This window comes from Balaenoptera physalus (genome assembly GCF_965194825.1).
Source record: "Balaenoptera physalus genome assembly, chromosome: 9".
NCBI classification, from domain to species: Eukaryota; Metazoa; Chordata; class Mammalia; order Artiodactyla; family Balaenopteridae; genus Balaenoptera; species Balaenoptera physalus.
The window spans coordinates 90490392-90507797 of record NC_138888.1 but is presented as its reverse complement, the minus strand read 5'-3'; the positions used below and the strand labels follow the sequence as shown (position 1 = coordinate 90507797).

At 43.8% G+C, this 17406-nt stretch overlaps 1 protein-coding gene across 12 annotated transcripts in view; it reads right to left on the bottom strand.

The window, feature by feature from the left end:
• Positions 1-17406, bottom strand: part of UBE3D (ubiquitin protein ligase E3D) — a 292261-nt gene that overhangs the window by 187721 nt on the left and 87134 nt on the right. For 9 of the 12 annotated variants that reach the window (XR_014267184.1, XM_082474254.1, XM_082474255.1 and 6 more), the window contains exon 9: positions 15009-15147. The exons of 1 other annotated variant lie outside the window; for it this stretch is intronic. Coding sequence is in view for 10 of the 11 variants with exons in the window: in XM_082474254.1 (XP_082330380.1) it covers positions 15009-15147 (139 nt within the window). In the remaining variant the exon portion in view is untranslated. Of the gene's footprint in view, positions 1-2773; positions 2927-15008; positions 15148-17406 lie in introns of those variants that run through there. 2 more of the 12 variants (XM_082474253.1, XM_082474257.1) reach the window with 2 other exon arrangements.

The following is a 17406-nucleotide window of genomic DNA, read 5'->3' as shown; positions in this document are numbered from 1 at the left end:
AAATTGCTAAGAGAGTGGATCTTAAAAGTCTTTGTCACAAGAAAAAAAATTTGTAACTGTGTATGGTGACAGATGTTAACTAGACTTATTGTGGTGATCATTTCGCAATATATACAAATACTGAATCACTACACTGTACATCTGAAACTAACATAACATTGTATTCAATTATACCTCAATTTAAAAAACTTGATGCCTTGGAAATGAAAAAAATATCCATTGAACTAAAACTCAATAGTTGGGATAAACACCAGAATGAGTGAACTGGACAATCTAGAAGTAAGGAATTTATCCCGAATGCGCACACGCACGCATACACACACACACAAAAGAACATTTAAGAGATAAGCAGAATAGACTGAAAGACTCCAATATAAGTCTAATAGGAGTTCAACAGAGGAAATGGGGGCAGGGGAGATAATGGAGATTTCATATATAATAGCTAGTGATTTTCCAGAACTAAGTTAAAGACAGGAGTCCTCAGGTGGAGTCGTCTCAGAATACTAAGTAGAATACATTTTTAAAAATCCACACCTACACATCACTGTAAAGCTAGAGTACATCAAGCATAAAGATAGAATCTTACAGACCAGTAGGAGAAAAGAGATGGATTCCATCTGCAGAGCAACAGCAAATAATGTTATAATAGCTGTCTTATCAACAGAACGAGAGGGCAGAAGGCAATGAGTGATAGATCTTCAAACTGAAAAGGTGTACAGAATTCTATACCTAGCTGAGCCATCATTCAAGAACAAAATGAAGACATTTCAGACAGAAAGTCTGTGAAAGGAATACTAAAGGATACGGAATGTCGGGAAAGAAAACAAAAAGTATGACACTGATATGTATATATGTAATGAATATTAAAATATTTAAAATCAATCACTAATTTATTTGTTTTTAAGTGAAACAAAGACAGTAGACGATAACAATGTGGCAGATGTGGGGTATAGGGAAGGAATGTGCTTAACAGGTAGTTAAAATATGGTAAGGTACTTGCCTGTTTGAAAAAGGTAAAGATATTGAACAATTTTGTTTTTACTACAACACTTTAAATGTTTAAAAATTCTAAGAGCAACCACTAAAAGAAGAAACCTGCAAGCTATTGCTTCCAAGCCAGCAGAGGAAATTTTTTAGAAAGGGATGAAAAACCTATCAAGACAACAAGGAATAAGAAATAAGGAAAAAAGAAGAAAAGATCAAGTGTGACAACGAAAAAACACACACGTACACCCAACTGTATTATTAATCACAATAAAGTAAGTAGATTTAACTCCCCTATTTAAAATAAAAATACCAAGAGCCACGTCTTCTGTTTGCAGCGCTCTGATTTCTGTTAAAATTATTAGTGCATTTGGGGGACTTAGTCCTGAAAAGCAGCTGATGGTTCAAATGGACAATATCTGAAATGTTTATGGCCTTTACAAATGCGTTTCAAGCTGAAGGTAAATGGGAAGGAAACAATAAGACCAACAGAAACAGAGTCAGAAACATTGGGACTAGAGACAAATGTAGTTGTTTATAAAGAACATCAATCAGCTCTAAAGAGACAAGAAAAGGCACCGGTACTTAAACATTACTTGGCTAATTGTTGACTTCATTTTAGTCTGTTCTGTTATTACAGCTTTGGACAACATACCAGACACCCTCTTGTAGGCTACAGATTTATCAAACCACCTTAAATTATTGCAAGCTAACGCTGACGCTCACTGCGTGAAGCCCAGGCTGAGCTACAGAAATACTCTCCCTGCTGTCCCAACGTCATCGCTACTCTGGGACCTTCATTCCCAACTTGTAACCTAGAAGGAAGCAACGTGCTAAGGGGGATGCCAGCCTTTCCTCTTTAGACTAACTTAATCCACAAGCTCTCACACTTCTGTGAATCCTTCAACTCCTGACACTTAGCATCAGTGGATTCCTGAGCCGGAGGGATGAGAAACCTGGGGTCTCGGCAGGCAAGTGACTTGTGCCCAGATGGACCTGTTGCAGGTACAGCAGCCAAGACCAGAACCCAGACCCGTCTCCCACCTCCACGCCAGGGCTTTTCCACGCTACGTCGTATGTCAGGTCTATGAGAGCGAGGACCGAAAGGATAATAAAGTAACTCCATTCTTGTTCCTCTCAGCTGCCCTGGCCTGGTCCTCCACACCTTCTCTGTTCTAAATCTTCTCTCTGCTGAGCAATCAGTGGTTCCTGGGTGGGCTCACGAGACGTTCTCAGCCGAGGCTCAGGATGGTGTCCCTTCCAATCCACCATTCCCTTGAAGGCCGGCATCCCTCCCAGGCTGCCCTTTCCGCTTTGAGCCAGAAAAGCTCCTTCAAACACACGGTGGCTTCCTGCACGGAAGAAGCCAGTGCAGTCATTTCAATCTTGATGCAACTTTGTTTCTAAAAGCAGACATGTAGCTTTAGTTGCCTCTTCAAGGAAGCAAGACCAGGAAGCCACTTGGCTAAACACAGCCATGCTCAGTGTGGGAAAGAATCAAGTCCCTTTGTGAATAGCTCTGGGCAAGGGGAGAGTCTCACGTTTTAGAAACCTTTCTTGGAGTAACCATACTTACAAGTAAAATACATGCAAACGCGAAACCACTGGAAAATTCCTAAGCCACAAATGTTTCAATGTGGACCTGGATCAGGGTCAGAAACAGAAGTTGAAACCGAAAGCAGAAAAAGCCTGAGGGAGGGTAGAGAAGAAGAGAGAGGCAGAGAAATCAAAGGCTGCGCAGAGAACATTCCAGGTTTCTCCTCTTGCTTTTCTCTGGCACACAGCCTACCTGACAGTGTTTTCCCCTCGCCTGCCTCCGTAGGAAAGGGTGAGCCGGGTCTCTCAGGCGGGAAGAGCCGAGGGCCAGACAGCACCGTCATCCCATCATTCCTGACCTTTCTTTGTGGCTGGTAGGAAGATCCTGTGACAGAGACCCCATTCTCTTGGAGAGCAAAACAAAAACAAAAACAAAAACCCTACATTATGTGGCTTTATCTATGCTTTCCTTCAGTTAAACACTTTCGAGATGTTCAAAAGAAGTAAGCACTTAGTCCCCTTAAGGAATAGCGTTATATTATTCAGTCTGGGTGAATAAATTAGGAACAGCAGGGAACAGACAAAATGACTCTGTGTGCATCTACTTTCAAAGGAACTTTAGATCTTAACCCAACTCCCTCATTGCACAGACAAAGAAACTGGGACCCACAGAGGTAACCTGGCTAGGCGGGGTCACAAAACCCAGGTGGTGGCAGATCTGAGACTAGAGCTTGAGTGTCCTACATCAGGGTGAGTGACTGTCTTAGGACACCAGCCTTGCTATGAGAAGGAGAGGTTACAAGGGCTGCACGGCCCTGAGGGAGAGAGTATGCTAAGTTCATGCTGAATGGCACAAGGATGAGTCACAGAGATAAATGACACCCGGATTCTACCAAGAACCTGAGTGCGGAAGGGAAAAATCGCGGTAGAAGAAAAAAAACAAACAAAAAACAGCAAAAGAAAAAATACAAACTGCATGACGACAATTCAGTTTACTTCATTTGTTAGGGACTGTGTAAGGTGCAGATTAATAAGAAAAAGTGAAGAAAAGAGGAAAATAGGCTACTTGAGCTGATGACTAGGTGTTCATCATAACTGAAAGATTTTCGTCCTTTACGTTTCTCACTGCAGTAGGAATATATTCCATTTTCATTGAAGTGTTTCTTACCTTGGTTCTCAAAAACCTTTTTCAGAAACGTTTTGGGTGGTTGTTTTTGTTTGTTTTTTTGCTTTCCAAAAATCAATTTATTTTTTTAGGGGTGTTAGTTATAATAATGCAGATCCCTGGGCTCTCCCCCGGAGTTACTGAAGCCGAGTCTCTGGGGCTCTCACTCAGAAGTCTGAATGTTGGACAAGTTTCCTATGGACGCTGACATACAAGAAGCAGAAGCATCCATAATCCCGGCGCTGCCGAATCAGCCAAACCCGTCGGCCCTCCAGGCCTCCCCTCACCCACTTCAGAGCTACTGAGTCTGAGGCACAGACACAGTGAGTGCCCTCCAATCACAGAGGCTCCCCGGGCCCTGCCAGGCCTGCTCTCGCCGCCAGGCTGTGAAGGACTGAACCTGTTTGATTGGAAGAGTCTATACTTTTAGGCTCAAAGTGCTAATAAGTATTGCTTTGCTAATGAAAAACATACCAGATTTTTCTGTCATGAGGATGTATTTTCCCTTCAAGGTCAGGGGGAAAAAATTACCTTATTAAAAACAAGCAAACAAAACAAGAGACAGAATGATTGACTTTCTGGGCTACGCCTCGTTCCTACTTCTCTCAATAAGGCTGAAGCCAGGGCGTCCCAGCCCTACCAGGCTCCCCACCAAGTGGTAGCCCCTCAGGGTAAAGGCCATGGAAGGCCTGGGAACTGTCCCGCTTTGCCTACAAGCCCAGCTCCTTGGAAGGGATAGAAATTTCTGAGGAGCAGCGCATGTGGCGGGGAATCTGGGACAGGGGAGCAGCCTCTTGAAAGAAGCAGTGTAGCAGCGAGAAGACTCCTGGGCTCGCTGACCCTCTGGGAGACCTCCAGGCTCTTTCCTGGCCCCTCCGTGTATTCTCTAGAATGTGGCCAAACAGCAGAGTCCAATACGAGAAGAGACAGAGGATGGAGAATTCAGACTAGAGACCTGTATGGATCTAAAGATACCTGCTTATTTCCCCAAACCACAGAACGCCCCACGGGGCAGAAAGGAAGGTTAGGGCAACATCCTTTTCACACCCAAATTGTTGAGGCAGTTCTCAGAAATCTGTTTTAAGGAGAGAGATTGAAAATAGCCAGAGCAGTAATCACCACCTTCGAGACTGGATTCCCTAAATATAACGAGTGGCACTGAACCCCGGATTATCTCTGCCCACTGAGGACGAAGGCGTTATAGAAGGAAAGAAAGAAGGCCTACGTGCCTTGGGACCTGAGGGCACCAACGCTGCATGCTTTCGAATCTCTGGACGGTGCGTGCGGATCAGGACAATTTCTATCTAGCAAGCGCCTGCCCATCTTGATGCGGGTCTTCCTGCCTCCTAATTCCATCTGCAGCAACCCTTGGACATCTGGAGTGGCTCGCAGCCTCCCTCCCCTCTATTCCCACCTGATAACAGGATCCCGGTTTATAAAGCCCTCTTTTGACAGTCTCCGGGAAGGCTGACTGTCTTCATGCCAGTGACGAAACAGAGGAAAAGGCAGAATACAGCCAGTAATTGAGTCCCAGCATCTCCAACGACGCCAACTTTATACCAAAATATATTTGTGTGTGTGTGCGTATATATACATATATAGAACAAGAGACACTAACAAGAATTACTCTAAAGTGTCAATCCTGGTGACTCCCAGTGATTTTCACTCCCTTTACATTTTTCTGTATTTCCCAATTTTTTATCATCAAGGTGATTATCTTTTTAAAATCATTTAATAAAACATTACCTTAAAAGATAATAAAGGCTATAATTTACCTAGACATGAGCATGGCATATGATAGACAAGACCGTTTACGTAGTGTAATGTCTGAAAGTAGACAGGAAAAAAATGGTGTAGAGATAGAATCCTCACTTTCCCTTTCTGTAGCCCCTTTGTTGCTCCTCATCTGTAAAGTTCCTGGGGCCCTGCCTACCCATTTCTTGGAGCCCCTATATACACTGCATATACCTATAAAAAAGTTCTTAAGTTGGAACCACAACTTCAAACTTCCATACAATCAAAGCCTTTCACCTGAGATGCCAACTAATGGCCAAATGACTAAACCAAATTTTTATGTGTTGTTTTCTTCTCCTCTTTGGATACAGATATTAAAACAGGTAGTGAGAAAAGTAGCTGGATGGGAGAATTATCTGTAAAATTATTAATTTCTGAACAATTGAGATGTTGAATACAGCTGACCCTTGAACAACGTGGAGGTTAATCTGTGTGTAACTCACAGCTGGCCCTCTGTATCCGTGGTTCCTTTCCATTGGCACATTCGACCAACCACAGACCACGCAGTACGGTGATATTCACCATCGAAAAATACCATGTATAAGTGGAATCGTGCAGTTCGAGCCCATGTTGTTCAAGGGTCACCGTATACGGTTTTCACATCATGGAAATGTTGACAATGAAGTATCAGTGCGTTTCTTAAAGTTAAAATCAAACTGCATACGAATTGTAAAATTTTTTGTTCTAATTCTGTGAAGAATGCCATTGGTAGTTTGACAGGGGTTGCGTTGAATCTGTAGATTGCTTTGGGTAGTATAGTCACTTTCATGATATTGATTCTTCCAATCCAAGAACATGGTATATTTCTCCATCTGTTTATATCATCTTTGATTTCTTTCATCAGTGTTTTATAGTTTTCTGAGTACAAGTCTTTCGCCTTCTTAGGTAGGTTTACTCCTAGGTATTTTATTCTTTTTGTTGCAGTGGTAAATGGGAGTGTTTCCTCAATTTCTCTTTCTGAATTTTTGTTGTCAGTGTATAGGAATGCCAGAGATTTCTGTGCATTAATTTTGTATCCTGCAACCTTACCAAATTCACTGATTAGTTCTAGTAGTTTTCTGGTGGCATCTTTAGGATTTTCTATGTATAGTATCATGTCATCGGCAAACAGTGACAGTTTTACTTCTTCTTTTCCAATTTGTATTCCTTTTATTGCTTTTTCTTCTCTGATTGCTGTGGCTAGGACTTCCAAAACTATGTTGAATGAGAATGGCAAGAGTGGACATCCTTGTTTTGTTCCTGATCTTAGTGGAAATGCTTTCAGTTTTTCACCATTGAGTATGACGCTTGCTGTGGGTTTGTCATATACGGCCTTTATTATGTTGAGGTAGGTTCCCTCTATGCCCATTTTCAGGAGAGTTTTTATCATAAATCGGTGTTGAATTTTGTCAAAAGCTTTTTCTGCATCTATTGAGAAGATCATATGGTTTTTATTCCTTAATTGGTTAATGTGGTGTATCACACTGATCGATTTGCGTATATTGAAGAATCCTTGCATCCCTGGGATAAAGCCCACTTGATTATGGTGTATGAGCCTTTTAATGTGCTGTTGGATTCTGTTTGCTAGTATTTTGCACAAAAACAGAAATATAGATGAACGGCACAGGATAGAAAGCCCAGAGATAAACGCACGCACATATGGTCACCTGATTTACAACAAAGGAGGCAAGAACATACAATGGAGAAAAGACAGCCTCTTCAATAAGTGGTGCTGGGAAAACTGGACAACTACATGTAAAACAATGAAATTAGAACACTCCTTAACACCATACACAAAAATAAACTCCAAATGGATTAAAGATTTAAATGTAAGACCAGACACCTTAAAACTCTTAGAGGAAAACACAGGAAAAACACTGACGTAAACCACAGCAAGACCTTTTTTGACCCACCTCCTAGAGTAACAGAAATAAAAACAAAAATAAACAAATGGGACTTAATTAAACTTAAAAGCTTTTGCACAGCAAAGGAAACCATAAACAAGACAAAAAGACAACCCTCAGAATGGGAGAAAATATTTGCACATGAAACAACAGACAAAGGATTAATCTCCAAAATATACAAGCAGCTCATGGAGCTCAATATCAAAAAGACAAACAATCCAGTTAAAAAATGGGCAGAAGACCTAACCAGACATTTCACCAAGGAAGACATACAGATGGCCAAGAGGCACATGAAAAGATGCTCAACATCACTAATTATTAGAGAAATGCAAATCAAAACTACAATTGGATATCACCTCACACCAGTCAGAATGGCCATTATCAAAAAATCTACAAACAATAAATGTTGGAGAGGGTGTGGAGAAAAGGGGACCCTCTTGCACTGTTGGTGGGAATGTAAATTGATACAGCCACTATGGAGAACAGTATGGAGGTTCCTTAAAAAACTAAAAATAGAACTACCATATGACCCAGCAATTCCACTACTGGGCATATACCCTGAGAAAACCATAATTCAAAAAGAGTCATGTACCACAGTGTTCATTGCAGCTCTATTTACAATAGGACCTAGAGTCTGTCATACAGAGTGAAGTAAGTCAGAAAGAAAAACAAATACCGTATGCTAACACATATATATGGAATCTAAAAAAAAAAAAAAATGGTACTGATGAACCTAGTTGCAGGGCAGGAATAAAGAGACAGACATAGAAAACGGACTTGAGGACATGGGGTGGGAGGGTGAAGCCAGCCGGGGCGAAGTGAGAGTAGCATCAACACGTATACACTACCGAATGTAAAATAGTTGGCTGGTGGGAAGCAGCCGCATAGCACAGGGAGATCAGCTTGGTGCTTTGTGACCACCTAGAGGGGTGGGATAGGGAGGATGGGAGGGAGGCTCAAGAGGGAGGGGATATGGGGACATGTGTGTGCATACGGCTGATTCGCTCTGTTGTGCAACAGTATTGTGAAGTAATTGTACTCCAATAAAGATCTATTAAAAGAAAAAATCAAACTACACACAAGTAACATAACTGAGAATTTCCTGCTCTGGAAAAGTATACGCGACCCTTAGTCAAGGCGCTTCATCAGCTTCACCTTCCCCCGTGGAACAGTCTATGACTTCAAATCCATCAAGAGCTGAGGAAGCTTCCCTGACTAACCCTGTCAGGTGCTAATAGATAAGCTCTATAAAGCTCTTTTGTTTCTTCTCTTCTACATATTTTCACTGCATTATGCAACCACACAGCATATACATAGAACTATAGTCTGATGAAGTTCAACTTATTTGCCAGGATCCGTACTGCTCATATTGTTCCCTTAGCTGAAGGTTGTGGTTCTCTAAAGGATGATATTAATAAAGGAGATACTGTTGCTGCCATATGGTAAAACTAAGATGCGCAAGACCCAGGGCAATTAGAGAGGACCATTTGGTACTTTCTTTGATGTAACTGCCATGAGATGGAATACGTAATAGACCCAGAACTAGAAGACCTAGGTTTGAAACACAGCCTTGCGTTTTGGTAGTGACGTGATCTTGCCTACATTACTTACCTTCTACCCCTTTATTATTATTATTTTTTTTTTAAAACAATCTTTTTTTTTTTTTTGGCCATGCCACGCAGCATGCGGGATCTTAGTTCCCCAACCAGGGATTGAACCTGCGTCCCTGCATTGGAAGCATGGAGTCTTAACAACTGGACCACCATGGAATTCCATGCCCCTTTAAAATGAGGGTCGTTGTGAGGATTTTAAAAAGGATAATGTCTGTGAAAACATTTAAATTACTGTAGGATGTAGCAACTTACCTGGGTAAGAAAAAGAAGCCTCAATTCTGGGGCTCTATGGCCTGGAAAATCCCATCCACACAGTTTGGATGGCCGGGCGCAGTGGGCAGAGCTTGGAGTTAGAGGTAAGGTATGCGAATGAACAAAAGGGGCTTCCTGAACTCGGAGCTCAAGGCCATAGAACATTCCTACTCTCTCAGTTGAGTGTAAGCTCCCAAGATAGACTCCCCTCGGGAGTTCTCGGTGGGAGTCCAGCCATCGGTTAGGAGAGAGACGGAGTTGAGCCAGATGGCCCCATCTATTAATGGGAGCCCTTGCCATATGACTACCTAGCGACGCTGTGTTTAGACTGGATGAGGTCTGAGCGAAACGGAAGGGGAAGCAGGTGCAGACTGGGAAAGCAATGCTCAGCCAAGGGCCTGCTGGGCCTCCGGGAATGGTCAGCGTGTACCACAAGGGGCCGCAGGCACATCTTGTTCCTGTTGTACCTTCGGACCAAGGTGGCCCAGACCAGGAGGAGAACAACCTAGTCACTAAAGGGAGAGATGCTATCGTTCTGACAATCCACTAAGCCTGCAGCACTACTTCTCTGGGAGATAAACAAGGCTGACACAAAGACTGAGAATGTGAGCGCTCTGCCTTGGTCACTGTCATCCAAATCTTTCAAGATCGGACAGGACACTGTCTCCCCATCTGTGCTCTGAGAGCATTAATCCCATAAAACGCCCCGAGGAAAAGTCTTCCTGATATCAAGTTTTAAAAGCATTTACTACATTCTTCAACTAGGAGGGTCACACTGCCTCCTTCGTATACACTTGAAAGGCCCTGAAAAGTCTTGCAGCTAAAAAAAAAAGATCTAACTTTGTTTAACCAAACTTCTTTTAATAGGCAACATTATCTGGTGGTTAAGAATGGGGGTGGAGGTGCGGTCTAGAGCCAGGCTATGAACCTTCTGTTCCTCCACTCACTAGCTGTGTGAGCGTGGGTGAGCAAGCTAATCTCCCTGGCTCAGTTTCTGTACCTGCGGAATGGGAATAATATTGATAATATACCTTCCTCATGCTGTTTCTCATAAAAATGAAATGAACGAATAAGTACAAATCGTTGAGAACAGGGCCTGGAATACAGAAAGCACTGAATAAATATTAGCTATTGGGGCCTCCCTGGTGGCGCAGTGGTTGAGAGTCTGCCTGCCAATGCAGGGGACATGGGTTCGAGCCCTGGTCTGGGAAGATCCCACATGCCGCGGAGCAACTGGGCCCGTGAGCCACAACTACTGAGCCTGCGCGTCTGGCGCCTGTGCTCCACAACAAGAGAGGCCGCGATAATGAGAGGCCTGCGCACCGCGATGAAGAGTGGCCCCCACTTGCCGCAACTAGAGAAAGCCCTCTCACAGCAATGAAGACCCAACACAGCCAAAAATAAATATATAAATAAATAAATATTTTTTAAAAAAAGAATGGTACAAAATATTAGCTATTTTAATTTGCATTATTATTATCTGATGATTAAATATCTCATGGTTTTTTATGAGTGACACCTATTTATACGCTAAGCAACTTGTGTCCCACGGAACAGGGAAAATCAGGTGTAGCACAAAAAAGCCTAACGTAGGAATCAGAGTTTCAGTCTCCAATAACAACTTACCCTTCCTGGCTCTGCTCTTTATTTATAAAAGTAAAGTCATTAGACTAGTTGATCCTTCCAGCTACAATAGTCCAAGATTCTCAGAAAGAGGCACAGAACCATTAAACCCAGCGGCCCCGACCCAGTCCTGGATCCAACCTGGGTGCTCTAAGGTTCTACCTTCCAGAGACCTTGTTCAGATTTAAAGTTGCCACTGCAGGACTTCGGGTTAAAAAGCCAGATGCTGCTCACCAAGATGGATAGGGAAACTGCCTTCTGCCACCTCCCCCCAGAGCTCTGAAGCTCTCAGAGGGGAATCAAACTGGCAGCAGTTATAGTGGCAGCAGCTGCCACCCGCCCCCTCCAAAGGAGCCGTCGACACCCCCAGTCCCCTCTGCCTCAGCTTCTGGCACCAAAGCATCACTCCGGTTTCCCCTCCTGTGGTCTCCAGGGCCCAGAGGGAGCCTGGACCTGTCTACTGGTCATTCTGCTTATCTTGGATCCTGCCAGCTCCTTCCAAGGTCGACCCCTTCCTCGAGTCTTTCTCATTTGTACAGAGCTCCGGGCTGTCATTTCAGACACCCATCTATGCTCAGTCTTGTTGACGTATCTCAAATCTGGACCTTACCCTTGGAGTCCACCGTATCCCGGCGGGGAAAAAGCTGCTGCTTCTGCCCCTGAGGGTGTACCGCCCATGCCTCTGCTTCTCCCTAGCTCAGTCCCTTGGAATTCTCTAGAATGTCAAATGGCCATGCCAGTTTGCATTTTACTTGTGCGTCTGTCCACCCATCTCCAGCCAGCCAGCCAGCCAGTATTTATTAAATGCTTCCTACAGCCGAGCACTGCCCTAAGTTCTGTGGATGCAACAATGAGCAAAAACAGACATTCTCCCTGTTCTCATTCAACACACATTTTTGTACAGGAAAAAAGACAAACAAAAAAAAATGAAAAAGCACTCTAAATAGTGAAAAGAGCCATGAAGAAAATAAAACAAAGTGAGATTATAGAATAATGGTGACAGGGAGCGGGGGAATTTAGTAAGGGGCAGGGGGTGGGGGTGAGGTTAGGCTTCTTAGGGGAAGGGACACCTGAGCTGAGACCTGAAAGACAAGAGGACCCAGCCATGCAAAGCTCTGGTCCAGAGTATTCCCCTGGAAGCATAGAGAATAGGCAGTGCACAGACCCTGCGGCCAGGACCAGCTCGTGAGAGGGAGCAGGAAATAAGGCCACTGTGACTGGAACAGAGTGAGTGAGAGGGAGCGAGCAGGAGATTAGGCCAGAAAGGGAGGGAGGGACAGATATGCTGGGCTTTGTAGGTCCGGATAAGGAGTCTGGATTTTGTTCTCACTGCAATAGGAAGTCACAGAAGAACCGTAAGCGGGGAGTGATGTGGTTAAGTCCATCCTTCTTGGGGCTGCAACAACTATGGTATGTGATTAGCAATACACTGGCGATTCTCAACCAAATCCTACGTTCTGTTTGCTCAGAATCATACCAGGGATATTACGGTACTGGACCAGAGCGGAAGTGAAAAGTATAACAAAACCACCCAACGATATCCCTGTTAGCCTGGGAGAAATGTTGCACTATAATTTAAGAAGTTAGAATTTCATATACATTAATGGCTCTAACTAATAAGATAAACCTTTCCTTCTGGGATTTGGCAGTGATAAGAGCTCAGGCAGTAGTGCTGTCTGAATCCTCAGAAACCTAAAATAACATTTTTACAGAAAAAGCAGCATTGCTCACAGTAACTGACTCGCCCTGGAAAGTTAGAGAACTGGAAATGTAAAGATGGTATCTTTAAAAAGTGTCATTCTACTATTTTAGAGCTCTTGCCAACACAGCTCTTTTAAAACAAAAAAAAACAAAAAAACAAAAAAACGCGCACTAAAGTGAGTTTCCACTTGAAGAAATAAATCCCCAACACGGGCAACATTAGCAGCCCGGTTCCTTGCCATTGTAATAACTGATAAGGTAGGTGTTCTGAAGATGAAAAAGCAGAGCATCTCTTTCTAATTCCGACAAACAGCCTTCCCTGTTCACTGATCCTTTATCTTGGAGTGAAGACCTGCGTGGGGAAGTCAATTCCTGGCGTGTCCTTGACAAGAATGCATCTTTCCAGGGGTAACGGCAGGGACAAGATCTCTTTAGCAGACATTGTTTGTGAACCCGCGCCCAGTTTCTCTGTACCTCTGAAACTGGGAAAAGTGTGTGTGTACCGCTGACAATCATGCTCAGCAAATGCAGTGAAAGCAGAAGCGCAGTCACTAATAGAGAGGGACAGTCAGCAATTCACGTCCCGACGGTGAGAGCGCCTGTGATGAGAGGTGCCGGGAGCGAGCACGGACGGCACGCAGGGCGGGCCAGGCTTTCGTGCCTGTGTGTGTATGTGTGCTCGAGGTGAGCGCCTTGAAGGAGCTGGTTTTCCTCCGTCTCCTGGAGAAGAAGTACAGATTCGGCCTCCTCTCAAATCCCCCACGCCCAACCTAGATTACTCTTTTACCTTTAATCTCTTTAAGACTTGCGTGGAGGCTACCTTGTAATAAAATGATTCTAGATTTATATCGCCCATGGATGACGGTTCTATCTCCCCCAATAGGCTGTAAAATCCTCCAAGTCCGAGTCATCTCTTTTGCTCCTCACTCACCCGTCATATAAAAACTTCCAACAGTGTAGAAGGGAGTGAAATAAAAAATAATTGTCTTCCAGCCTCGCTCCCCAAAGACAACCACTATTAAGTTTCTCGCATCTCCCATAAAAGTTTGTGGGCGAACTTTTGTGTACAATGTTCAATCCAAAGAGCAAAACTTAGAAGAAATATGGATTGATACACAGAATTTTAAATCAGTTCCAGTTCAGGGCAGTAGACAAATAATTACAATAATTACATAATAGGGGGGTGTTGTGGACATTCCAAGGCAGATATGACCACTCACGCCCCGTCCACCTCCTGGGGCTTCGGCGAGCACTGAATTTGGGTAGCAGAAGTTGTTACCCAGCATAAGCCTGGCGAGTCCAGCTCTGTCTCTAACATGCTGGCTACTCCCTGGCCAACTGACTCCATCTCTCTGGGTCTCAGTTTCCTCTCCTACAAAATGAGAAGGTGTTCTCTCTGGTCCTTGAATCTAGGACCTTCAAGCTGATAATCGAGTAATGATAAATTCAAACAGGTATGACACAGCCAAAGTCCGAAATGTGTGTATCAGGAAGAAAATCACAGAGACAATCAATGTAACAGAGTACCAGGAGAATACGGATGCAAGTTATTATGGAGCAGTTATTATTATTATTCTTTTTACCAAATTCCTGAGCTATATTTCATAGGAAAATCCACGTCTTGTTTTACCACAGAGATGCACCAAGCAATATCCGCCAATTCTGAAGTTATCTCAGGACACATCAGCAACCCTTCAGAAGCAGAAACAAGCCACCCACGTTCAGTCATTTCTCAGCAACGCACGTGGCCTGCTCAACAGGCTCAGAGGGCTTGGGAATATTTTTCCAATGCCGAGAGTCACAGAGAAGTTCAATAACATTCAGTAGCTACATGGTCACAAGTGACCAGCCAACATCTGGATTCTCATATGCCACTTTGGTGACAACTAGCTGCCTACCAGGGAAGGCGTCTTCCTGCTGGTCAGTCCACGTGTGTTGTTCTGTTCTGTACTGCTCTGACCAGGAGCACAGATAAATACCCAGAGAAGGGAGGGAGTGGGGAGAGAGGGAAAAGGTGCCGAGAGTTGGGGGGGGAGGAATGCAGCCACTGTTAAACCTCCATTCGGCAATCTGACTGCAAGCTAAAAGCAGCAAAGATCCTAATGATGGCCGAAGATCCTTGTTCTAGGGCAAAGCTGGGAAAAGGGAAGTGGCATTCACAAGTGTCTTTGCGAACCTTCTCGCCTCTTCTCTCGGAGGCAGGAAAGACGGAGATGACGAGAACAAACCCCGGGTTAGAGAGACATGGGTTCGGCCACTACTAGACAATTATCTAATCAGTTCTGAGGCTCCATTTAGAAAGAGACAGAACAAGGCAATACATGCGTTGTGCTCGTTATTACTATCCTGTGAAAACGTGGGTTTCCGTGGGCTAGCGCCTGGTAAAGACAGGATCCTTAAAAAACGATAACGAGTCAAACTGAGAAATCACACTGTGGTAAAGGAGCCACGCCTTACCTGGAAAGAATTCATGCAGCGGAGGGAGGGAGGCAACGTGGCATTACTCCTTGACAAGATCAACAGCAGCTCCAAGCAGGTTGCAGAGGGCAGGGTGAGGCAGTGGACACTGATGTCACTTTCCCACGAGCTGGCGAGCCTGAAACACACCAATGGGTGCAACTTCATCATTCCATCCGGTCAGACGTATTTCAAAAACCTGATGTAAGGAGAAAACTTTTGGTTGTGGGAGAGAAAGAGCGATGTACAAGAAATAGAAATAAAATGGTTATACTAAAAATTCACAGAGAACATGTACAAGACGTTTTTATAGTGTTTTTGACAGAAAACAGAGGGATTAGGCAATTTTTCTTCAGGTCAACAGCTCATACTCAAAGTTTAAGAGTTTTATGAAATGCAGTCTCATTTGTGAGGGACCTATTGGGGTGGGGGGTTAATAGGTAACACATCAAAAGCTTCCTCTGTTCTATGCCCTGTTCCACATGTAGTAATCTTGTTCAACCCCCAGATAGCTATGAAATGGAACTACTGTTATCCCATTCTCCACATGTGGAACTTCTTTCTGACCTGGATATGCCCCATGAAATATCTGGTTCTGTTTTTTTTTTCCAGACTTTTAAAAAGTGATAGCATCCTTTTATCAATAATTCTTATAAAAGCCCCTGTTCATAATACAAACGAGAGTGAAGCTGCTCTCTTGCAAGGGAAGGGTTGGCGGAAGACCCCGTCATCTTCCAGAGAGGCCCGCGAAGCAGCTCTGCTACTTCCCGTGGGACCTACTCGAGAATCCTCTCACCAGGGACATGAGGGAACGGAGGGCTAGAAGAGGAAAGAGACCTGTCTGAGATGAGGCAGATGTTTAGAAAACGCTGTGGCTGGCTCTGAATCTTGGTTTCCTGACTTCCCATCTAGTGCTTAAAGGGAAAATCAGGAAAGCATTATGAGGATACAACGTACTAAGAAGAGCACGAGTCTTATGCTATCAACTCTTCTATTTACTTGAGTATTTCCTGCCTGCGCCCCTACCAAAGTGTCTCTTATCGCTGTCCTAATTTTGAAAGAGTAATAGATGTGAATTTTAAATATATATTTTCTCTTAAAAATACATGTTTGCCTTTCCTTAAACCTCTCTCTGTAAAGGTACCTTTAACCGAATCAGTGGTGACTTCTGGAAGTTGAGAGGGCATCAGTGGCTGAGGGCATAAGGGATTTAACACTCTCTATGACGAGCCACAGCAGATGCTTTAGCTGTGCGGTCCGCCAGGTTCCTTAGGCTGATGCATCTCTGATGTGTGGTGGGGAGTTAACTCTGCAGCACTTGCCTACTGGCTGGACTGCAAAAGGACACTGTCCACTTTCCTAAAAAATGGTCTATTTCAGCAAGTGCACAGTTGAGTGCCTTTTCTATGTTTTAAAAATTACTCTTTTCTATTGATTGGCAAAGTTATTCTTTCTGCTTTTACCAAGTATATGACATTCCCAACATTTCACTGGCATGGAAGTAAACATCTTGCTGTCTTTGGTAAAAGTCAAGTGTCATAGTAGTGTGGTGGCTTCAAGCTCATCCCCCCCTCCTCCTTCCTTAGGACCCACAAACCACACGCTTACTTTCCATTCCCTGAACTGCAATATAGTATACATGCTGTGTCTTGCTCATACAGTCTTCTGGGCCTAGAAGGCTGTTATCCTTACTGGTGAACTTCTGTTCATCCTGCAAGAACCACTTAGGTAACACTTTTTGGAGACAGCCTCCTGTTTCCCTTACGAGAATTAACTACTTGCGTAATACTGTACTTGTAGCTATTACAGTCCTTAACCACCGCCCTCCTTGCATTCTTATCTGGGCTGTGTCTACATCTCTGACTCATCCTAGATCAGACACGAGCAACCAAGGCCTGTGGATTCCTCTAACTCTACAGCTAGTGTGGAAATAAAGATAAGGTTAGTGTTGTTGTTCCGCAGATACACCCAGGTATTGACTTTTTTAGTGGCTAAAAGCAATAGTGATTTTTCACTTTTATTGTATGTTCAATCAACAACTTAAGTTTTCAGAATTGATACCGCCTGCCCTACCACCCACAATAGGGCTGACTAAAGCTATTTTCATTCTGAAATTTTTTTCAGTGTCTTGAAAAGGTATTTGCTTTTTCTGAATTGGATCTCTTGACTCGACAAGAGGAGGCCTGGAGCGTGAATGTCCCTTGGGGACTCATCTGTGAAACCCCCAACCCTAACCCTGGTTCATCATGCCGCAGACCGCGTCAGCAAGGGTGTCCCACAAGACGAAGGGAACACCGCAACCTGGACCAGGGCTGCTGCAGCTCATAGTTAAGGGTCCTGCCAATCAGAGATCAACTTCAGCCACTTTCACTTTTCATCATTTTCTTCTCCTCTTTTG